General features: G+C 33.6%; 4 protein-coding genes across 9 annotated transcripts; all 4 read left to right on the top strand.

The window, feature by feature from the left end:
- Positions 1 to 222: 222 nt before the first annotated feature.
- Positions 223 to 3,184, top strand: LOC100799494 (receptor-like protein EIX2). Of its 2 annotated transcripts, none has more exons than XM_006587837.4 (2): positions 223 to 557; positions 630 to 3,184. In XM_006587837.4, exons 1-2 carry the CDS (start codon positions 296 to 298, stop codon positions 2,900 to 2,902), a joined length of 2,535 nt encoding a protein of 844 aa, XP_006587900.1. In that variant the 5' UTR covers positions 223 to 295; the 3' UTR covers positions 2,903 to 3,184. The 2 variants fall into 2 exon arrangements, with proteins under 2 accessions (XP_006587900.1, XP_025979661.1); XM_026123876.2 differs by having other exon boundaries at positions 223 to 2,927; positions 3,038 to 3,184.
- Positions 3,185 to 8,896: 5,712 nt separating this feature from the next.
- On the top strand, positions 8,897 to 12,761 carry LOC100798447 (receptor-like protein EIX2-like). Of its 4 annotated transcripts, none has more exons than XM_006587836.4 (2): positions 8,897 to 9,231; positions 9,304 to 12,761. In XM_006587836.4, exons 1-2 carry the CDS (start codon positions 8,970 to 8,972, stop codon positions 11,574 to 11,576), a joined length of 2,535 nt encoding a protein of 844 aa, XP_006587899.1. In that variant the 5' UTR covers positions 8,897 to 8,969; the 3' UTR covers positions 11,577 to 12,761. The 4 variants fall into 4 exon arrangements, with proteins under 4 accessions (XP_006587899.1, XP_025985642.1, XP_040860744.1 ...); XM_026129857.2 differs by having other exon boundaries at positions 8,897 to 11,601; positions 11,712 to 12,761; XM_041004810.1 differs by having other exon boundaries at positions 8,900 to 9,231; positions 10,354 to 12,761.
- A 520-nt stretch (positions 12,762 to 13,281) lies between these two features.
- On the top strand, positions 13,282 to 16,062 carry LOC100809239 (pentatricopeptide repeat-containing protein At1g56690, mitochondrial). Of its 2 annotated transcripts, none has more exons than XM_003533602.5 (2): positions 13,282 to 15,673; positions 15,753 to 16,062. In XM_003533602.5, the coding sequence occupies exon 1, from the start codon at positions 13,404 to 13,406 to the stop codon at positions 15,537 to 15,539; it is 2,136 nt and encodes a 711-aa protein (XP_003533650.1). In that variant the 5' UTR covers positions 13,282 to 13,403; the 3' UTR covers positions 15,540 to 15,673; positions 15,753 to 16,062. The 2 variants fall into 2 exon arrangements, with proteins under 2 accessions (XP_003533650.1, XP_040861128.1); XM_041005194.1 differs by having other exon boundaries at positions 13,282 to 15,686.
- A 2,489-nt stretch (positions 16,063 to 18,551) lies between these two features.
- LOC100796321 (putative zinc transporter At3g08650) lies at positions 18,552 to 23,449 on the top strand. Its single transcript, XM_003534571.4, has 6 exons — positions 18,552 to 18,879; positions 18,997 to 19,688; positions 20,165 to 20,449; positions 20,896 to 21,024; positions 22,031 to 22,128; positions 22,319 to 23,449. Exons 2-6 carry the CDS (start codon positions 19,218 to 19,220, stop codon positions 23,130 to 23,132), a joined length of 1,797 nt encoding a protein of 598 aa, XP_003534619.1. The 5' UTR covers positions 18,552 to 18,879; positions 18,997 to 19,217; the 3' UTR covers positions 23,133 to 23,449.
- The last annotated feature ends 307 nt before the right edge of the window (positions 23,450 to 23,756 follow it).

Genomic DNA, 23,756 nt, shown 5'->3' with positions numbered 1-23,756 from the left:
CTTTAATTTTTTTTTAATTTGGTCCTCTAATTTTTAATTTGATCCTTTAGGTAGTTGTTTTAGAAAAAATAAATGAAAGAGATAATGAAAGTTAAATAGAAGATGACTTCATAGTCAACTAGGTAGGGTATGTTGTTTTAGAAAAAATAAATGAAAAAAATAATGAAAGCTAAAGAAAAGATGACTTCATAAGACTTGTAGGCTGAACGTTATATATAGGCGCTAATATATTGAGTGAGAATCACCACTCACCAGCAACGACCCATAGAAAAGCCCCCAAATTAATCAATCAACCATGGTTTGCTTCACATTACAAATTTCAGTTGTTTTGCTACTTTTGCTATATGCAATGACATTCCACAAAGGCATTTGTAGCACAAGTTGCAATGCAAAGGATCAATCTGCACTGCTAATCTTCAAACGCGGTGTGGTAGACCGTTCCAACATGCTCTCCTCTTGGTCCAATGAAGAAGATTGTTGTGCATGGAAAGGAGTCCAATGTGATAACATGACAGGCAGAGTTACAAGGCTTGATCTGAACCAAGAAAACCTGGAAGGTGAAATCAACCTATCTCTGCTTCAAATTGAATTTTTAACTTACTTGGACTTGAGCTTGAATGCCTTTACAGGTCTAAGTCTTCCAAGCACCCTCAACCAATCACTAGTCACACCCTCCGATACACATGCTAACTTCTCTAGCCTCAAGTATCTAGACTTGTCCTTTAATGAAGATCTTCATTTGGATAATCTTCAATGGCTTTCTCAACTTTCTTCATTGAAATACCTCAATCTCAGTTTAATTAGTCTTGAAAATGAAACAAACTGGCTTCAAACTATGGCCATGCATCCTTCTCTTTTGGAGTTGAGATTGGCAAGTTGTCATCTAAAAAATATCAGCCCTTCTGTCAAGTTTGTGAATTTTACTTCACTTGTGACTCTTGACCTGTCTGGGAACTATTTTGACTCTGAATTACCTTATTGGATTTTTAATCTTAGCAATGACATCTCCCATATTGACCTTAGCTTCAATACTATTCAGGGTCAAATACCCAAGAGTTTGTTAAATCTTCAAAATCTTAAATATTTAGGATTGGATAACAATGAATTTACTGGACCTATTCCAGATTGGTTGGGGGAACATCAACATCTGCAGCATCTTGGTCTGATTGAGAACATGTTTTCCGGTTCCATTCCTTCAAGTCTAGGAAATCTCACATCCTTGAACCAATTAACTGTTAGCTCCGATTTGTTGAGTGGTAATCTTCCAAACACCATTGGCCAACTCTTTAACTTGAGGAGACTATACATTGGAGGTTCCTTGTCTGGTGTTCTATCTGAAAAGCATTTTTCCAAACTCTTCAATTTAGAATCACTTGCCTTGAATTCAAATTTTGCATTTGATTTGGATCCCAACTGGATTCCTCCTTTTCAGCTTCATGAAATTAGCTTGAGAAATACAACTCTAGGTCCTACAATTCCAGAATGGCTATACACACAGAGGACACTAGATATTCTAGATATTTCTTACTCCGGAATTTCATCCATAAATGCAGACAGGTTTTGGAGCTTTGTATCCAATATTGGAGCAATTCTCTTGTCCCACAATGCAATTAGTGCTGACTTAACAAATGTCACTCTAAATTCTGGTTACATATTTATGTCTCACAATAATTTCACAGGAGGGATCCCACGTATATCAACAAATGTCTCCATCTTTGATATATCTAGCAATTCCTTGTCTGGACCAATTTCCCCTTCATTGTGTCCTAAATTGGGTAGGGAAAAAAGTTTGTTGAGTTACATGGATTTATCATATAATCTTTTGACTGGAGTAGTTCCTGATTGTTGGGAGAATTGGAGAGGTTTACTTTTCCTTTTCCTAAACAGCAATAAGCTAGGTGGTGAAATCCCCCCATCAATGGGTTTGTTAGATGGACTCATTGAAATGGATCTGCAGAAGAACAACTTGTTTGGTAAGTTTTCACTAGACATGTCAAACTTTACATCATTGGTATTCATCAATCTTGGAGAGAATAATTTTTCTGGAGTTCTACCAACAAAGATGCCAAAGAGCATGCAAGTGATGATATTGAGGTCCAACCAATTTGCTGGCAAGATTCCACCAGAAACATGCAGTCTCCCTTCTCTATCACAACTTGATCTTTCGCAAAACAAACTTTCTGGATCTATTCCTCCTTGTGTCTACAACATTACTCGGATGGATGGTGCAAGAGCTGCGAGTCATTTTCAGTTCAGCCTCGATTTGTTTTGGAAAGGTCGAGAGTTGCGGTATGAAGACACTGGACTGTTGAAAAATCTTGACTTTTCAACAAACAACCTGTCCGGAGAAATCCCGCCTGAACTTTTTAGCCTCACTGAAGTGTTGTTCTTGAACTTGTCTAGAAATAATTTAATGGGAAAGATACCAAGCAAGATTGGTGGCATGAAAAATTTGGAGTCCCTTGATCTCTCCAACAATCATCTTTCAGGGGAAATTCCTGCAGCCATCTCTAATCTTTCTTTCCTAAGTTTTCTCAACCTGTCATACAATGATTTCACTGGACAAATACCATTAGGGACTCAGCTTCAGAGTTTTGAGGCATGGAGCTATGCTGGGAATCCCAAACTTTGTGGACTTCCCTTAACAAAGAATTGCTCTAAGGAAGAAAATTATGACAAGGCAAAGCAAGGAGGAGCAAACGAGTCTCAAAATACGTCACTCTATCTTGGAATGGGAGTTGGCTTTGTTGTCGGCTTATGGGGACTTTGGGGTTCTTTGGTCCTCAATAGAGCATGGAGACACAAGTATTTTCGGTTGCTGGATCGTATTCTAGACTGGATTTATGTGTTTGTAGCTCTCAAGATAAATAAGTTTGGTGAATTAAGGGCAAGTTCTAGATGAAGTAAAAGACTGTTTGGATGAGCATTTTAGAAAGTATTCTAGACTGGATTTATGTGTTTGTAGCTCTCAAGATAAATAAGTTTGGTGGATTAAGGGCAAGTTCTAGATGAAGTAAAAGACTGTTTGGATGAGCATTTTAGAAAGTACTAATTAAAATAAGAGAAGAGCTTCTTGGAAAAGTGGTAATGTCAGAAGCAACTTTTGTATAACTCATTTTGTGTTTTGGATGCTGATCTAGTCATCTACTTATGTGCTTATTTAAATGATAAGTGATTTGCGTCATTTAATTGTAAATTGTAATTATATGTTGAAGTGTTTTTGTCTAATAAAATTATTAAAATGGACAAACATAAAAGGTTACTTGATTTGAATATTAATAAAAAAAACAATAATAAATATTATTTGAGAGAGTTCTGCTGTAATGGTAAGGTTGCTATCTTACTAACATATTTAAAATCTTAACTAAAGCCAGGAGGTTATGGCAATATCTATGAAAGCATTTTATCTGATGAAACTTTTGAGGCCATTAAACGAACAGTCGAAGCTTCCTTAGAAGGACAAGACGAGATTTTGACTAAGGTTGGGCTTTAATCAAGTTTACATCATCGAAATCATGTCTCACTGATTGGATAATCTAATGAAGAATGGGAGCAGATATCTAGTTTATAGATACACTTACGTTTTCTATATCATCTTGCAACCAATTTTATTTAAGAATTCAAATATAAATGAGAAAATAATTTGTTCTGCATGAATATGCATAACGATTAAATAATGCCATAGCATAAGTATCATCTAACTGTCAAGTCAGATCCCTTAGTCTCTGAGCTAATATGCATGCTGTTTGTCTTCTTTAGACTGTTTAAGCTTTTTCTTAAGTTGGTTATTTCTGTTGATCTGGTTTTGCATGTCTGTGCTGTTAAGCTCACATATAAGATGAGCTTATCACCAATATATTCAAGAAAGCTTATCTTTGGAAACCAAATACAATCTGAGTTTAGACATAGATTTTGCCATATTAGCTGTACACTTGACACTGACAACAATATTATGTTGTGTTTTTGTGGAGTATTTCAAAAGATTTGAATTTGAAAAGCTTACCGGACAGATAGTAAACATAGAAAGTTTATTAGGGACATAGCTATATTTTGTCTGCACTTCCCATAAGGAAAGTAAACTTTATAGTGGTGACTATGATGTAACAGTGATATATAACATTTTTTATTTTAAAAAAACTAATAGAAAATAATGTTTTATTAATACGTTTAAAGCTCAACCTTTAGATGTAACTAAAAAATAGAATGAAGAAGGATGACAGCTAACTTAAAAAAAAGAATCATACAACTAAAATCAGTTCAACTTTCTCTTAAATAAATTGCTTCACTTAAAATTAACAAAGAAACACTAAATAAACAAGTATTAAACTTTGATGATTGTTGATGTAAAGATTTTTTTACACTGTCAATCAATTATCATATATACATGACAACTCATGATTGGATGACGGCGTAAAAAATCCTTATACTGTTAGCGTATTCTAATTAAATTCAATAAACAAGCTATCATTAACAATGTTACACAATTTTATTATGTCAGGTTAATACGGCTCGTCAATCTGGCACAATATATTCCATCATAGACAGCAGAATGGGGTTATATCCATCCGATTGCTTGGACAAGTTTTTAACTCTGGCCCTCAGATGTTGCCAAGACAATCCAGAGGAGAGGCCATCAATGCTAGATGTCGTGAGGGAACTGGAAGATATCATTGCAATGTTGCCTGAACCTGAAACTCTTTTATCAGATATTGTTAGCTTAGACAGTTCTGGTAACATAGCACCCCCATCATTTGCATCAACATCAGCATCAAATGTGACAAGGGAGGAGCAACACATGTCCTCATATGTTTCAGGAAGTGATCTTGTCAGTGATGTCATTCCCACCATTGTTCCTCGCTGATGCTGTACTATGCTAGTCTACTTCAATAAGTGATCATAATCAAGTGATCAAGTGATCAAGTGCAAAATATGGTGCTGGTCGGACCAATTATCTCACCTTTTTAACCAGCTTTTTTTGTCTTTCAAATGCCAAAAAATATATAAAATAATATTTTTTAACATACATTTTAATCAAACAAAAAAAGTAATTCATTGCAGGAAAAAAACGTTTAGTGAATTATTAAATTATTAATTAATTAAACACAGAAGTAATCATAAAAAACCATAATGGGTCGTTACAACCAGTCAATTTAAACTAGTCCACAATGTACTATTTTCTACATGGAATTTAATAAAAGTCATCCTTCCTTTCTTTCATATATTTTTGGTCTCCTTTCACATTGATTGTTTCAACATTCTTCCTTGCTTTCATATTTGTTTGGTCTCCTTTCACATCGATTGTTCCAACTCTCTTAAAGAGAATACAACATTGGTTTCTGCACATCATTGTATACCGTTTTAACATTGCATAAATTTTCCCCCATTTAACTGCATATATTTTTTTCATGAACAGATATTTCCCTATCATAATACAAGTCCTAAAAAAAAATATAAGAATACAATTCCTAAAAAGAATTCTAGATTTTTACTTGAATAACTTATTAAAAAAGCTATACATAAAATGTCTTTTTAGAAAATTACGTACTTATGTTAAATATTCTGCCTATGATTATGTGATATACTTGAATAATTAATTTATTGCTTGAAATTAAAGTAGAAGTCATTAATTGGTATCTGTCACAAGGCTGTATCACTATTCATACATGATACACCTCTCGCAGGTTTCAAAGTTCATCCAAGTCACACACATATAGAATTAGACGTAGGATTCAGTTGTTTTAGAAAAAATAAATGGAAGAGATAATGAAAGCTAAATAGAAGATGACTTCATAGTCAACTAGGGTTATTTTAGAAAAAATAAATGAAAGAGATAATGAAAGCTAAATAGAAGATGACTTCATAGTCAACTAGTCAACTAGGTAGGGTACATTGTTTTAGAAAAAATAAATGGAAGAGATAATGAAAGCTAAAGAAAAGATGACTTCATAGTCAACTAGGTAGGACTATAACAGTTTGTGAATTTAAATTTCAACATAATGGTTCATTGTATCCATGTCCCGTGAAGAATAATTATATTATAATTATACATTCACTTTCTTATCATCATTTCGTTACAACTTGATAATTTGGAAAAAAAGTGGACGACTAAGTTGTAACTTGTAGATTATGCATGATTAGAAAATTTCTAGTATCCACAACCACAAGAATTGATAGTACATTATACACAAGCTCAAATAAAGGTTGTAGGTAAGTTTGGAAATGTCTTTGCCTAAAGCTAGAATTGATGCATTAAAAATTATAAAAAAAGGTTAAATTAATTTTTTATTTCTCTAATTTTTTTTTCATTCAATTTCATCCTTTAATTTTTTTTAATTTGGTCCTCTAATTTTTAATTTGGTCCTTTAGTTAGTTGTTTTAGAAAAAATAAATGGAAGAGATAATGAAAGTTAAATAGAAATGACTTCATAGTCAACTAGGTAGGGTATGTTGTTTTAGAAAAAATAAATGGAAGAGATAATGAAAGCTAAAGAAAAGATGACTTCATAGTCAACTAGGTAGTCAACTAGGTAGCGCTGTAACAGTTGGTGAATTTAAACTTCAAGATAATGGTTCATTGTATCCGTGTTTTGATAACTGCTAAATATGAGTTATTTTGATGATAAAAATATATTGAAAATATATTTAAAAATATTTATTTAATCGTTATTTTTGACTTAAATATTAAGATTTGATATTTTCTTATTTATGGCTTGCAGATATGAAAATATATGAAAATGAGAGATTAAAGGAGAAAAAGATTCAGACAATATCCAAAATATTAAGAAATCTCAAAAAGATATGATTACAAGCAAAACAAATCCAAAAGATATCAAAAATATCAAAAAGGAAGATTTTTAGCATCAATTCCAAGTCCATTACAACAACGATAAAAAAAGAGTCAAGCCAAACAGAAAGAACAACACAACAAAATCCCCCTCTCTTTCTTTCACCCCTTTTATCTCATGAGTTCTTATACTTCATCCATTGTAAAGTCTCAATGACCATGAGTGTCTAAACTCTTAGTTAGGATCTGGGAGGCCTAAAAGCCAAGTGATGTATGATGTACTCACTATTTATCAATTATCAATGCAAAGGTGTTTTCTATTCTTTTCCATTTTTATCTTACATTACTCATCTTTATATTCTGTTAGGGTTAGACGTTCGGGGGAGGGTAACTTCTAAATAAGATTTAAAGAAGGTATGCATGCATTGGTTTTAGGGGTTAGACGCTCGGGAGAGGATAACTTCCAATGGAACAAAAAGAAAGGATTTCTAGGAATAGAATGATAATTTTATGTCCATGCATTCTTGCAAACATCTCGAATTCATATTTCATGCATTTCATTTGTTGAGTCTTTGCAAAGGAATTTGGAAGATAGATAAATAAAATAGGCTTGTCATGGTGAGGAATCAGAGTCACCTAACTTGATAAAGAAAAATCATAAATTCATACATCCCAGGTCCCAGCCTTATCAAATTCTGATTTTATTTTATTTTTATCTTCTATTTTTATTTTTTTATTTTTCTTATCTTATCTTTATCTTAATCTTTTATTTTCTTATTTTCTTTATCTTCTATCTTTATCATCTTTTAATTTAAATATTTTATTTTCATCTTTAAATCTTTATCTTATCTATTATATTTTATTTTCTTTATTTTAAATTCTTTATTTATTGCTTTTAAATTGAGTTTGTAACTTGTAGATTATGCATAATTAGAAAATTTCTAATATCCACAGCCACAACAATTGATAGTACATTATACACAAGCTCAAATAAAGGTGGTAGGTAAGTTTGGAAATGTCACTGTCTAAGGCTAGAATTGATGCATTAAAAATTATAAAAAAAAGGTTAAATTAATTTTTTATTTCTCTAATTTTTTTTAATTCAATTTCATCCTTTAATTTTTTTTAATTTGGTCCTCTAATTTTTAATTTGGTCCTTTAATCAGTTGTTTTAGAAAAAATAAATGGAAGAGATAATGAAAGCTAAATAGAAGATGACTTCATAGTCAACTAGTCAACTAGGTAGGGTACATTGTTTTAGAAAAAATAAATGGAAGATATAATGAAAGCTAAAGAAAAGATGACTTCATAGTCAACTAGGTAGGGCTACAACACTTTGTGAATTTAAACTTCAACATAATGGTTCATTGTATCCGTGTCCCGTGAAGAATAATTATATTATAATCATACATTCACTTTCTTATCATCATTTCGTTACAACTTAAATAAAAAGTGGACAACTAAGTTGTAACTAATAAATTATGCATGATTAGAAAATTTCTAGTATCCATATTCACAACAATTGATAGTACATTATACACAAGCTCAAATAAAGGTGGTAGGTAAGTTTGGAAATGTTACTGTCTAAATCTAGAATTGATGCATTAAAAATTATAAAAAAAAGGTTAAATTAATTTTTTATTTCTCTAATTTATTTTTTAATTCAATTTCATCCTTTAATTTTTTTTAATCTGATCCTCTAATTTTTAAAATCAATTCAATTTGATTCTCTAATTTTTTTAAGGTTCATTTTGCTTCTCTAATTTTTTAAAACGATTAATTTTTTGAAAAATATGTATTTTATGACGGTTTAAAATTACTTATGATTTTGAACCATCACAAGATATGATTTCTTATAATTTAGATTAAATAAACAAATTAAATTAATTTAAAAAATTAGATAATAAAATTAAATCCAAAAAATTAAAAGATTAAATTAAACCCAAATAATAAATTAGAGAATTAAAAATTAATTTCACCTAAGAAAAACCTTCAATTTCTTGTGTAGAACAATTAACTCTTATAACGTACCTTATTGAATATTTTTCTATTTTGAAGCTAAATATACCATTACCAGCATAAGACTTGTAGGCTGAACGTTATATATAGGCGCTAATATATTGAGTGAGAATCACCACTCACCAGCAACGACCCATAGAAAAGCCCCCAAATTAATCAATCAACCATGGTTTGCTTCACATTACAAATTTCAGTTGTTTTGCTACTTTTGCTATATGCAATGACATTCCACAAAGGCATTTGTAGCACAAGTTGCAATGCAAAGGATCAATCTGCACTGCTAATCTTCAAACGCGGTGTGGTAGACCGTTCCAACATGCTCTCCTCTTGGTCCAATGAAGAAGATTGTTGTGCATGGAAAGGAGTCCAATGTGATAACATGACAGGCAGAGTTACAAGGCTTGATCTGAACCAAGAAAACCTGGAAGGTGAAATCAACCTATCTCTGCTTCAAATTGAATTTTTAACTTACTTGGACTTGAGCTTGAATGCCTTTACAGGTCTAAGTCTTCCAAGCACCCTCAACCAATCACTAGTCACACCCTCCGATACACATGCTAACTTCTCTAGCCTCAAGTATCTAGACTTGTCCTTTAATGAAGATCTTCATTTGGATAATCTTCAATGGCTTTCTCAACTTTCTTCATTGAAATACCTCAATCTCAGTTTAATTAGTCTTGAAAATGAAACAAACTGGCTTCAAACTATGGCCATGCATCCTTCTCTTTTGGAGTTGAGATTGGCAAGTTGTCATCTAAAAAATATCAGCCCTTCTGTCAAGTTTGTGAATTTTACTTCACTTGTGACTCTTGACCTGTCTGGGAACTATTTTGACTCTGAATTACCTTATTGGATTTTTAATCTTAGCAATGACATCTCCCATATTGACCTTAGCTTCAATACTATTCAGGGTCAAATACCCAAGAGTTTGTTAAATCTTCAAAATCTTAAATATTTAGGATTGGATAACAATGAATTTACTGGACCTATTCCAGATTGGTTGGGGGAACATCAACATCTGCAGCATCTTGGTCTGATTGAGAACATGTTTTCCGGTTCCATTCCTTCAAGTCTAGGAAATCTCACATCCTTGAACCAATTAACTGTTAGCTCCGATTTGTTGAGTGGTAATCTTCCAAACACCATTGGCCAACTCTTTAACTTGAGGAGACTACACATTGGAGGTTCCTTGTCTGGTGTTCTATCTGAAAAGCATTTTTCCAAACTCTTCAATTTAGAATCACTTACCTTGAATTCAGATTTTGCATTTGATTTGGATCCCAACTGGATTCCTCCTTTTCAGCTTCATGAAATTAGCTTGAGAAATACAATTCTAGGTCCTACAATTCCAGAATGGCTATACACACAGAGGACACTAGATATTCTAGATATTTCTTACTCCGGAATTTCATCCATAAATGCAGACAGGTTTTGGAGCTTTGTATCCAATATTGGAACAATTCTCTTGTCCCACAATGCAATTAGTGCTGACTTAACAAATGTCACTCTAAATTCTGATTACATATTAATGTCTCACAATAATTTCACAGGAGGGATCCCACGTATATCAACAAATGTCTCCATCTTTGATGTATCTAGCAATTCCTTGTCTGGACCAATTTCCCCTTCATTGTGTCCTAAATTGGGTAGGGAAAAAAGTTTGTTGAGTTACTTGGATTTATCATATAATCTTTTGACTGGAGTAGTTCCTGATTGTTGGGAGAATTGGAGAGGTTTACTTTTCCTTTTCCTAAACAGCAATAAGCTAAGTGGTGAAATCCCCCCATCAATGGGTTTGTTAGATGGACTCATTGAAATGAATCTGCAGAAGAACAACTTGTTTGGTAAGTTTTCACTAGACATGTCAAACTTTACATCATTGGTATTCATCAATCTTGGAGAGAATAATTTTTCTGGAGTTGTACCAACAAAGATGCCAAAGAGCATGCAAGTGATGATATTGAGGTCCAACCAATTTGCTGGCAAGATTCCACCAGAAACATGCAGTCTCCCTTCTCTATCACAACTTGATCTTTCGCAAAACAAACTTTCTGGATCTATTCCTCCTTGTGTCTACAACATTACTCGGATGGATGGTGAAAGAAGAGCGAGTCATTTTCAGTTCAGCCTCGATTTGTTTTGGAAAGGTCGAGAGTTGCAGTATAAAGACACTGGACTGTTGAAAAATCTTGACCTTTCAACAAACAACCTGTCCGGAGAAATCCCGCCTGAACTTTTTAGCCTCACTGAACTGTTGTTCTTGAACTTGTCTAGAAATAATTTAATGGGAAAGATACCTAGCAAGATTGGTGGCATGAAAAATTTGGAGTCCCTTGATCTCTCCAACAATCATCTTTCAGGGGAAATTCCTGCAGCCATCTCTAATCTTTCTTTCCTGAGTTATCTCAACCTGTCATACAATGATTTCACTGGACAAATACCATTAGGGACTCAGCTTCAGAGTTTTGATGCACGGAGCTATGCTGGGAATCCCAAACTTTGTGGACTTCCCTTAACAAAGAATTGCTCTAAGGAAGAAAATTATGACAAGGCAAAGCAAGGAGGAGCAAACGAGTCTCAAAATAAGTCACTCTATCTTGGAATGGGAGTAGGCTTTGTTGTTGGCTTATGGGGACTTTGGGGTTCTTTGTTCCTCAATAGAGCATGGAGACACAAGTATTTTCGGTTGCTGGATCGTATTCTAGACTGGATTTATGTGTTTGTAGCTCTCAAGATAAATAAGTTTGGTGAATTAAGGGCAAGTTCTAGATGAAGTAAAAGACTGTTTGGATGAGCATTTTAGAAAGTATTCTAGACTGGATTTATGTGTTTGTAGCTCTCAAGATAAATAAGTTTGGTGGATTAAGGGCAAGTTCTAGATGAAGTAAAAGACTGTTTGGATGAGCATTTTAGAAAGTACTAATTAAAATAAGAGAAGAGCTTCTTGGAAAAGTGGTAATGTCAGAAGCAACTTTTGAATAACTCATTTTGTGTTTTGGATGCTGATCTAGTCATCTACTTATGTGCTTATTTAAATGATAAGTGATTTTCGTCATTTAATTGTAAATTGTAATTATATGTTGAAGTGTTTTTGTCTAATAAAATGATTAAAATGGACAAACATAAAGGTTACTTAATTTGAATATTAATAAAAAAAAACAATAATAAATATTATTTGAGAGAGTTCTGCTGTAATGGTAAGGTTGCTATCTTACTAACATATTTAAAATCTTAACTAAAGCCAGGAGGTTATGGCAATATCTATGAAAGCATTTTATCTGATGAAACTTTTGAGGCCATTAAACGAACAGTCGAAGCTTCCTTAGAAGGACAAGACGAGATTTTGACTAAGGTTGAGCTTTAATCAAGTTTACATCATCGAAATCATGTCTCACTGATTGGATAATCTAATGAAGAATGGGAGCAGATATCTAGTTTATAGATACACTTACGTTTTCTATATCATCTTGCAACCAATTTTATTTAAGAATTCAAATATAAATGAGAAAATAATTTGTTCTGCATGAATCTGCATAATGATTAAATAATGCCATAGCATAAGTATCATCTAACTGTCAAGTCAGATCCCTTAGTCTCTGAGCTAATATGCATGCTGTTTGTCTTCTTTAGACTGTTTAAGCTTTTTCTTAAGTTGGTTATTTCTGTTGATCTGGTTTTGCATGTCTGTGCTGTTAAGCTCACATATAAGATGAGCTTATCACCAATATATTCAAGAAAGCTTATCTTTGGAAACCAAATACAATCTGAGTTTAGACATAGATTTTGCCATATTAGCTGTACACTTGACACTGACAACAATATTATGTTGTGTTTTTGTGGAGTATTTCAAAAGATTTGAATTTGAAAAGCTTACCGGACAGATAGTAAACATAGAAAGTTTATTAGGGACATAGCTGTATTTTGTCTGCACTTCCCATAAGGAAAGTAAACTTTATAGTGGTGACTATGATGTAACAGTGATATATAACATTTTTTATTTTAAAAAAACTAATAGAAAATAATGTTTTATTAATACGTTTAAAGCTCAACCTTTAGATGTAACTAAAAAATAGAATGAAGAAGGATGATAGCTAACTTAAAAAAAAGAATCATACAACTAAAATCAGTTCAACTTTCTCTTAAATAAATTGCTTCACTTAAAATTAATTTTAAGTAAAATCAGTTTTGCAAAACTAATTTTATTTCAAATCAATTTAATAAATGCTTACACGAACACGCAATTAATAAATATTTGGGAACGTGATTTTAGCGTAGATAATAAAAAAATCATTTTAAAATTAAGAGGATTATATAACATTTATAAATAAAACATTAGGACATAACATTTTCATTAGACGTGACAATTTGTTCAAGTAAAAAGAATATACTCAAAATGCATTTAAATAAATTCTTATATTTATACTAATCTATTATTTTTTTACAAAAAAATACTAAATTAAAAAAATATTTGTTTGAAGAAAAAATCATTCCCCTCTCTATAATTACCATAAAGTATTTTCAAAAAATAACTAATTACCATAAAGTAATCATGGTTATAAGGAAGAAACGCTAACGTTGCATCCTTTGCATTCATGTGTACATGGGTCACTCTGGTCGCGCAATTCTGCGTCGTTGCATGATGCTGCAAGTGAGACTACAGTGCACCACTAGTAGCAGTTACGCCATCGCATGTTACGCGCGCAACGGTCAACTCGACCATGCTCGGAAGGTGTTCGACGAAACGCCTCTCCCTCACAGAACCGTCTCTTCGTGGAACGCCATGGTCGCCGCGTACTTCGAAGCCCGCCAACCTCGCGAGGCCCTCCTCCTGTTCGAGAAAATGCCCCAAAGAAACACCGTTTCATGGAACGGCCTCATTTCGGGCCACATCAAGAACGGAATGCTCAGCGAGGCGCGCAGGGTGTTCGACACAATGCCCGATCGCAATGTTGTTTCGTGGACCTCCATGGTCCGCGGCTACGTGAGGAACGGTGATGTCGCGGAAGCGGAACGGCTATTCTGGCACATGCCTCACAAGAACGTGGTGTCGTGGACCGTCATGCTCGGTGGGCTGCTGCAAGAGGGTCGTGTTGACGATGCGCGCAAGCTGTTTGATATGATGCCTGAGAAGGATGTGGTGGCGGTTACCAACATGATTGGAGGGTATTGCGAGGAGGGCCGCTTGGACGAGGCGCGTGCGCTGTTTGATGAAATGCCGAAGAGGAATGTGGTTACTTGGACCGCTATGGTTTCTGGTTATGCAAGGAATGGGAAGGTGGATGTTGCAAGGAAGCTTTTTGAAGTGATGCCGGAGAGGAATGAGGTGTCTTGGACGGCTATGCTTCTGGGGTATACTCATAGTGGGAGGATGAGAGAGGCTTCCTCGCTTTTTGATGCGATGCCGGTGAAGCCAGTTGTTGTTTGCAATGAGATGATCATGGGGTTTGGGCTTAATGGAGAGGTGGATAAAGCAAGGCGAGTGTTTAAGGGAATGAAGGAGAGGGACAATGGGACTTGGAGTGCGATGATTAAGGTGTATGAGCGGAAAGGGTATGAGTTGGAAGCATTGGGTTTGTTTCGGAGGATGCAGAGAGAAGGGCTTGCGTTGAATTTCCCTTCGCTGATTAGTGTTCTTTCTGTGTGTGTCAGCCTGGCCAGTCTTGACCATGGCAAGCAGGTGCATGCCCAGTTGGTGAGATCTGAATTTGATCAGGATTTATATGTTGCCTCGGTCTTGATTACAATGTATGTTAAGTGTGGCAATCTTGTAAGAGCAAAACAGGTTTTTAACAGGTTTCCTTTGAAGGATGTTGTTATGTGGAACTCTATGATCACGGGTTATTCCCAGCATGGCTTGGGAGAGGAGGCTTTGAATGTTTTCCATGACATGTGCTCTTCTGGAGTTCCACCAGATGATGTTACCTTCATCGGAGTTCTTTCAGCATGTAGCTATAGTGGTAAGGTGAAAGAAGGGCTTGAATTGTTTGAAACAATGAAATGTAAATATCAAGTGGAACCTGGAATTGAACACTATGCTTGCCTAGTTGATTTGCTAGGCCGAGCAGACCAGGTAAATGAAGCAATGAAACTAGTAGAAAAGATGCCTATGGAACCTGATGCTATTGTTTGGGGTGCATTGTTGGGAGCATGCAGAACCCATATGAAGCTGGATTTGGCTGAAGTTGCAGTTGAGAAACTTGCACAGCTAGAACCCAAAAATGCTGGACCGTATGTCTTGCTCTCAAATATGTATGCTTATAAAGGAAGATGGCGAGATGTTGAAGTCCTTAGGGAAAAAATAAAAGCTAGGAGTGTTACCAAATTGCCTGGCTGTAGTTGGATTGAGGTGGAGAAAAAGGTACATATGTTCACTGGGGGAGACAGCAAGGGCCATCCTGAGCAGCCTATTATCATGAAAATGTTGGAGAAGTTAGGTGGATTGTTAAGGGAAGCTGGGTACTGTCCTGATGGTAGCTTTGTCCTTCACGATGTGGATGAGGAAGAGAAGACACATAGCTTGGGTTATCATAGTGAAAAGCTAGCCGTAGCATACGGACTCCTAAAAGTGCCAGAAGGGATGCCAATTAGAGTTATGAAAAATTTGCGGGTTTGTGGTGATTGCCATTCTGCAATTAAATTGATTGCAAAAGTCACTGGAAGGGAGATCATTTTGAGGGATGCTAATAGATTTCATCATTTTAAGGATGGTCACTGTTCTTGCAAGGACTATTGGTGATTCCTTGGAACACATATGGCATAAGATGTGAAAAGAGGGTTGCTTAGTTCCTGAGCATGATGGACTTGGATACCATGTACTTTGGTGGGCTGTATTTTACAATCAAACTGAAGCTCCCCTTACAAATTGCATTGGTAACATACATGAGTGAGTATATTTTACATTCAGCTGACACCATCATTTGGGATGACATAGTATTTGTTTTTTATGCAGAAAATTGGAAGAGCCAGTTGACGTTATACGAAGGGATTTTTTTCCAACTGAAATTTGCATTACCTTGAGATGTGTTTAAAGTGGAGAATTTGCCTCCACTTGGAAAGAATTTGAAAGACAATCTCCCAAAGCCAGCGTATGCTCTGGTTATATGATTTAATTGGGAAATATAGATGATTCATAGAGAATTTTAGGTAAAATGCTTATCAATCTGGCATCACATTCTGTATTATAGACAGAAGATATCATTCACAATTTGAAGTTAATCTTAAATGAATTTGTGAACAAATTCATAAATTTATAAATAAAAGTAAATAATAATTCAATATTTTTAAATAAAATATAAAACAAATTTAATATAAAATATGTTGAATTAGAATTCATTATTGACTGTTATTGTTAGTCATAAAATTAGGAAAATATAGTTTTTTATAAAAAAAATATATGTATGATATAAATTATTTACTTAAATAATATATTTAATACATTAATATAATTATGTGGATTAGGACAAGGTGGATATTATAATATTGGTACTAGCACTCATTTTTGTAAAAAAATTCCAGGTAAATATTTGTCCACATTCCTAATCCCAATAAACGAATAATTATCCTCTAACAGGATATTGATAAGATAAGATTGAGTTTATTTTGTCATTCCTACAGAATGCAAGTCCAATTTCCTATCTTTGAAGCCTTCCTTATTAACTCCGTCCTCTTCGTGCCCTCAACCGTCCTTCGTCCAATTGACCTCCTCTCACCAACCCATACCTTTTTTACTCCCCTTGTCTAATGGGTGTGTCACGTAACCTCTAAACAAACTTTATGTAATAACTATTAAAACAATTATATATTTCCTTCCTGTATATATTTCAACATCTTTCAATATATAATTTTTAAAACTATTAAAACAATTATGTTTTATTTCCAATAAAGGATTCTTTTAACGTAATGGTAATTTTTTTAAAACATTAAATGCTATTTAATAAAACTATGATTGACACGTTAAATGTTAAACGTTAATAAAACTTTTAAGGATTCTTTGAAACGTTAAATGATAAATTTTCCAATATCTTATTTATTTGATTGATTCAAATTCTTTTAATATATCATTTTGATGGATTCAAATATTGATATTATTATAAATTGACACTGATAGGAAAATTTATCAAATGTGTGTATTGGATTTGTTTGACATGTTAAATGCTATTTAATAAAAAAATAATAATAGAATTCCAAAAATTGCATACCTCAATAATAATATATTTCCAAAAATACCCCACATATTTTCCTTTATATAAAAAAGATAAAGATAAATTTTTGTGAATAAATTTAATTTGTGAATAAATATATTTATTATAAATTTGATTATAGCAAAATCAAATGTACATGTTTAATTTTTAAGATCTAGTTATTAATGATGATTTGACTGTTACAATTTTTTTATAACTTAGGAATTTAATTTGTGAATATATATATATATATATATATATATATATATATATATATATATATATATATATATATATATATATATATATATATATATATTATAAATTTGGTTAGAGAAAAATTTACCACTATCTAAATTTAAATCCTTTTTAAAATGTATTATAAACTTTTTTTTTACATAATACTATAAATGATCTTCTTATGTAAAAAAACATATATTTTAATTATGAATTCTTTTAAATTTAGTCACATATTAATCAAATCATTATTTTAAATTATTATCATTTTTCATGAGATAAATATTAATCTATATTAAAAATGTTCATGCAAAAAATCATTGATTAATATCGTTAATTAATATACCATTAATGTGAATAATCTGATTAAATAAAATTAAGTGTTGTTGTAAAATCAAATCTTCGATCTAACGATTTTAAAATGTTCAAGTTCTCTTTACATAATGAACCAACTAGTGTAGAATTTTAGAAAGTTTAATCTAACGATTCAAAAAAAAAAAATAATTATGTGAGAATGACATGATCAAATTGCTTCAAAGTCAAACTACCGAACGTTCAGATTTTGATCAACAACAACACTAACAAATATACTTAAATACAGTAAAAAAAAAAACAAATATACTTTAATTAGAGTTGTTAATTTATAGGTTTTTGTTAGCTTTTCTATGTTAACTTTATATATATTTTTATGAGATTTATGTTCTAATGTTACTGCCTCTAGATATTATTATAAGGTCTAATTAATTAATCCAGGAATTTGGTTAATTTAATTTGGAGCATTAAATTTATCTTAAATTAATATTTTTTCCAAAAACTATTCTCCTAAATAAAACTAATAAACATTAATGAGTGACGTTAATAAAAGATATTTTTCTGAAAAAAATAATTAATATATGAAAAATTATAGATTAAATTTTATAAAAATAATTAAGTTACATTCTTAATTTAGACCTTATAATAAGAAATGGACGAAATAAATTACACTTAAGTGACTAACTAATAATTTTCTTTTTATATGTAGAAATTCTTATAAATTTTACAATAACTAACCCATCATGTTTAATTGAGTGAGTTGAGTTACACAATTTATTTTTAAAATGTTTAGATTTATTTTACTTTTGTACAAGATAAAATCCATAATAACCTGGAAAAGTAATAAAAAGAAGAAATTGAAAACAGGAAATAGACAAAGTCACAAAGCACATCAATTCAGTCATAAAATAAAATCCATAATAAGGATTCGTATCTTCCCCCTTAATTAAGACAAGAGAAAGCTTTGTTATTTAGTATTTATCTTTCCGCGTTATGGTACACAAAATTTTCCAAAAAGCATTAAACTATTTAGAAAATATCACCGTCACATTAATCATCAACCAAATTAACCCTTTTATTTCCCCAAATTGTGATTTCGTTGGATTTTGGTGGGGCTGTGGCCTGTGGATGCCTAATCGGTTTTCACTTCACATCCCGGTGACGTCAGCATCGGTTTCTGCGTGCGCAAAGTCGCTTGCTTTTGGTGCCCCCAAATTCCCATTTGCTATTAACGTGATCCTCTCTCAATTCCTTTTCAGTAATCGAATTAGGGTTTTCAAAAAGTCTTCCCTTTTTCCCTTCGTCCTGTGGTTCCGTGAATCCCTTCAAGAACAATCACCCTAGCATGTATGTCGCCTTCCCCTTTAACTATTCAATTCCAATTTCAATTTTTTCCTTCAAAAATGATGTTTTTATGTCATTTGAATTTTGGGTTTTTGGGTTGTGTTTTATTGGTATCTACAGGTAGGTTGGTGATGAGCGGTAAACCCTATTCCAAATGCTGACTTGCATTTGGGGTGTCTTTTCAAACTACATTCTTTCTGGAATTCGATAATAGGTGATTCTTGAATTAAGTTGATCATAGAATAGAAGCTTATGGAGTCGTATTTGTAGCTTCTGAGAATTTTGGTTTGGAGCTGTTGGCTAAAAGAAGGTGCTCCTTCAGGAAGTGGGGTATTTTGCACATGGCTCCAAATCTGAGGCTAAGATTGTGTGTTCCCTTGTTGTTTTTGTTGTTGAGTTTTCTCTTGAATTCTAATGCGGAATTGGATCATCGAGTTTCACATAAGGTCATAGCTGCTCCTCATAAAGATGTGGGGACAAATGTAATTGATGGCACCGGTGTAGAGAATGCTTTTAATTTTGAGAATGGCAATAGCGTGGTGGGTAGTAGGAAGGGTGGAAGCAATAAGGTTTCGGTTTCAACTGTTGCGTTGTTTACGCTGGCAATGGCAGCTGCCACTGGTTTAGGTGCCGTGCCATTCTTCTTTGTGGAGCTTGATCCGCAGTGGGCTGGATTATGTAATGGAATGGCTGCTGGTGTCATGTTGGCAGCGAGCTTTGATCTGATCCAGGAAGGGCAGGAGTTTGGTGCTGGAAATTGGGTTGTCACTGGGATTCTTGCTGGTGGAATCTTTATTTGGCTATGTAAGAAGGTGATGATGTTTCTTCCTGTATCTGTGTCTCTACTTTTCTATGCATTGCTTGAGAGAATATACTCGGTGTTGCATTTTTTCTCCAGCGCTGCTTTATGCACTATACATGGCTTATTCTTCAATGTTGCTAGGCTCGAGTCATACATTGTTGATATGGATAAGCTTCACATCCACAACAATTTCAGATGAAAATAAAAATTAACAAAGGGTTTTCTTGTTCACATCACTTGTACAAGTCAGCTGTATTGATTTTTCAGTGAACTTTCGCACTGATCTTCTACTTAACAAATGTTAGCAAAATTGATGAATTGATCATTTAGTAGTAGTATTGTTATGTTTAGTGTTTCTCTTCTTTTTTTTTTTCTGTTTGCCTGGGATGCATTTTTGTTGTATAGTTCTCAAATTTTACTCTACGAATCTTGGTTTTTTAACTTCCTCACTTGTGTCTTGCTTAATCTCTTGGGTTTCGGTTTCAGTTTCTTGAGCAGTATGGGGAAGTAAGCATGTTGGATTTAAAAGGTGCTGATGCTACCAAAGTTGTTCTTGTTATTGGAATAATGACTCTCCATTCTTTTGGGGAGGGATCTGGTGTTGGGGTCTCATTTGCTGGGTCAAAGGGTTTCACTCAAGGCCTATTGGTAACTTTGGCTATTGCGGTACACAACATTCCTGAGGGCTTAGCTGTGAGCATGGTACTTGCATCAAGGGGTGTCTCTCCACAGAATGCTATGTTATGGAGCATAATTACATCTTTACCCCAGGTAATTCTTAATTCAAGATTTTAATTATCTTAAACTGTCAAGGAGAAAATTATTTGACTTTAGTCAGCATATCACTTTCAAGAGTTGCTTTTATGAGTTATATATGTACTATAATTTTGCAATCCCTTCTGCCCGTTGTGAACCCCATGCTCACATTATCCTTAGGAATAAAATTAGGATTGGATGGGTCTCAGACTCTCAGTCACTCAACTCTGTTTTGGTACACTTTTAATCTGATTCAAGTGAGGTGTAATATGTTGCATGATTAGGCCAGAACCATTTGTTGTAGTGCTTTTCACTGATTGGTAGTGTCATCCAACCTAAGAGGACTACTCTGTCTTTGTACACTATTACATAGACCATCGATGATTTGATAAGGTCCTTTAAGTTTCTCATTCTGTCTCTGACCTCATCCTCTTAAAATCTTATTCTGTATGTTAATGCAGCCAATTGTAGCCGTTCCTTCATTTATTTGTGCTGATGCATTCAGCAAGTTTCTTCCTTTTTGTACGGGATTTGCTGCTGGGTGCATGATTTGGATGGTTATTGCAGAAGTGCTTCCTGATGCTTTCAAGGTTATTTCCCATTATTATTTTACATCGAAGATATTCTGATATTTTCTTCTCTGCAGAATTCTAAAGACTTAAAAATTGGCTTTTCATAACTATTTTATTTTAATTTTTTTGGCTTTTCGGTGTGGATAAACTCCCAAAGCTTAAGCTATTAGATAAAGTCTCATGAATGGTTTTAAATCTCTAGCAATCCCTCTAAAGCAATGCTCAGGCCTCCTTACCTTGTGCTGTAATTTAATTTAATTTTACTGTTAACAAGGCTGACTAGTATTAAACTATTGACCATTGTGATACATGTTAAAATTGTTGAACAAAAAGGAAGAAGAAAAACCCTGAATAATTTATATGAAATAATGGGTTGTGTGTTGAAATTATGGGAGTTTAGATATAGAGGGAAGAAATTGAGAGAAAAGAGACTTTGAATAATAATGTATTACAATGAGATACATTTTCTTAAAACCTAGAGCATACCCTCATTTATATTAATAATAATGCTATCTAAATAAGAAACGAATCATGATATAAAGAAATATGGCTACTAATTAAAATGAGGAAATAGGGAAACTAATCTAAAGGATAGTCTAATATATGATAAGATGTTTTCATATATTCTAGCATTCAAAAGACATTCAGCATAACACAGTCACACACTTCATGGTTCAATTTACAAGGCTAAGAGTTGGTGGGTGCTCTTAGACACTAATCCCTATTTATTAAATGGATTTGTTATACACGAACTGCATGCAGTTATTCTAACACCACCACCCTCCCCCCTCTAGATAAAGTTTATTAAGCTTTAAGCTATAAGCTTGTTGCAAATAAACCCTTCAAAAGGGAGGAAAACAGAGATAATATCGTCTTCAGTAAACATGAAAAGGGTGGTTGGAGTATGCCTTATTTTTTTTTAATATCATCCATTCTCTTCATATATATATATATATATATATATATATATATATATATATATATATACATTATAACATTAGTTTCTCTTCCTTTTGGGTTATAGGAAGCCTCAGCTTCACAGGTTGCATCAGCTGCAACCCTTTCTGTAGCATTTATGGAAGCTCTGAGCACATTCTTTCAGAATTTCAGTCATGACTACAAGTGAGTTTGTATTAAATTTCCTTTTGGTTATCAGTTATGTTACATTGGGTTTTGTTGCTCTGATGAAAAAGTATTAATCACCCATGCTCTGTTGCTAAATTGTGAAATGTAGAGATATGCAGAAAGCTACCCTCTTTTCTTTCTTCTGTTACAGTTTTCTTTTCCCTAAATTTTGATTTCTTTGTTACAGCTCTGAGGATGCTTCTGGCTTTTTTGTTTCATTACTTTTTGGTCTCGGCCCTTTACTTGGAGGAATTATTCTTGTTGTATTTGCTCTTGCCTTACGTCTTCAGCATGCTCTCCTCATGAGCACCGCATGTGGTATTGCCTTTGTTCTTGGTGCCTGGCGACCAGTGCAGCTTATTTTGTCTTCAAAATTGGGATTTTTTCCTGTTTTGTTACTCCTTGGAATGGGGGCTGCTTTCATCCATGTTTCATCATCTGGTGTATTAAAGGTGGCAGCATCCAAAAAAGCCTCAGTCAATGACTTACCTACACTCACCGGTTTCCCACTCAGTGTTCACACCCTTCAATCATTCATATCATGCGGTGCAGTTGCATTTCACGCTTTGGCTGAAGGACTTGCATTGGGAGTGGCTGCACCAAAAGCATACGGACTTGGTCGTCATATGGTCCTTCCAGTCTCTCTACACGGGCTTCCCCGAGGTGCAGCCGTGGCTAGCTGCATATTTGGAGCCACTGATAGCTGGCTCGGTTCTCTTGCTACAGCTGCCATAATTGGATTCATGGGACCAATATCAGCAATAGGAGCTATTCTTACTGGTATTGACTACAGTGGTCTTGATCACATAATGGTTCTTGCCTGTGGTGGATTGATCCCTAGCTTTGGAAATGTAGTAAAGAGAGCTCTAAGTTTGGACAAGAGGAAAAGCACCTGTGGCCTCATCATGGGTATTGGATTTGCTACTTTATGTCTAACATTCACTAGGTTGGTTTGTTTACATACACCTTACTGCAATTCTGCACCAGAAGCTGTCAGATAAGAGTCTAGTGCTACCTTTGCCACATGCTCTATTGTTACTCTTGTAACAGTAGTATACATTTCTGTAATTCGGTTTCTTGAAGCATGGTTGCCCTAATTTGAAGAGATCCATGGTAAAGAAACAAGAAAGAGCAATTTCAAATGGAAGTTCCCTAAGATGAAGGCAGATTTACAAGTGACCAAAGTTTTCATTTAGAAGATATCCATTGGTGTCATATTTTAGTGCTTACCTGTATATACAGTTTTACACATGATCTAAATTTGCCGACAATGTAAAACTATTGAGAAGTGAAACAGATGATATCTTTTTTATTATTATTCGGCGCTTTATTTATGAATTGAATCGATATTTTACAATGTTACTGGACTACAAGTTCTTTTCTTTTTTGTTGTTTATGATGATTTACGACATAGTTGCAATGTTTTGAGAACGGTATGTGATAATATCTAAGATTTTGTAGATTTTTTCACCAGCAAATTGAGGTCAAATCATTTGTATTTATGTCATAAATTTTTTACAATATTAAAGATAGTAACAAGATTATAGATTTCTGTAATTTTTTACAAAATAAAACTATAAAGGTTGTAGCGAAATTGCAACTACAATCATAACTGTAATTTTAAA

Source organism: Glycine max, chromosome 9, assembly GCF_000004515.6.
Source record: "Glycine max cultivar Williams 82 chromosome 9, Glycine_max_v4.0, whole genome shotgun sequence".
Lineage (NCBI taxonomy): Eukaryota > Viridiplantae > Streptophyta > Magnoliopsida > Fabales > Fabaceae > Glycine > Glycine max.
This window is presented reverse-complemented; position numbering and strand designations above follow the sequence as displayed.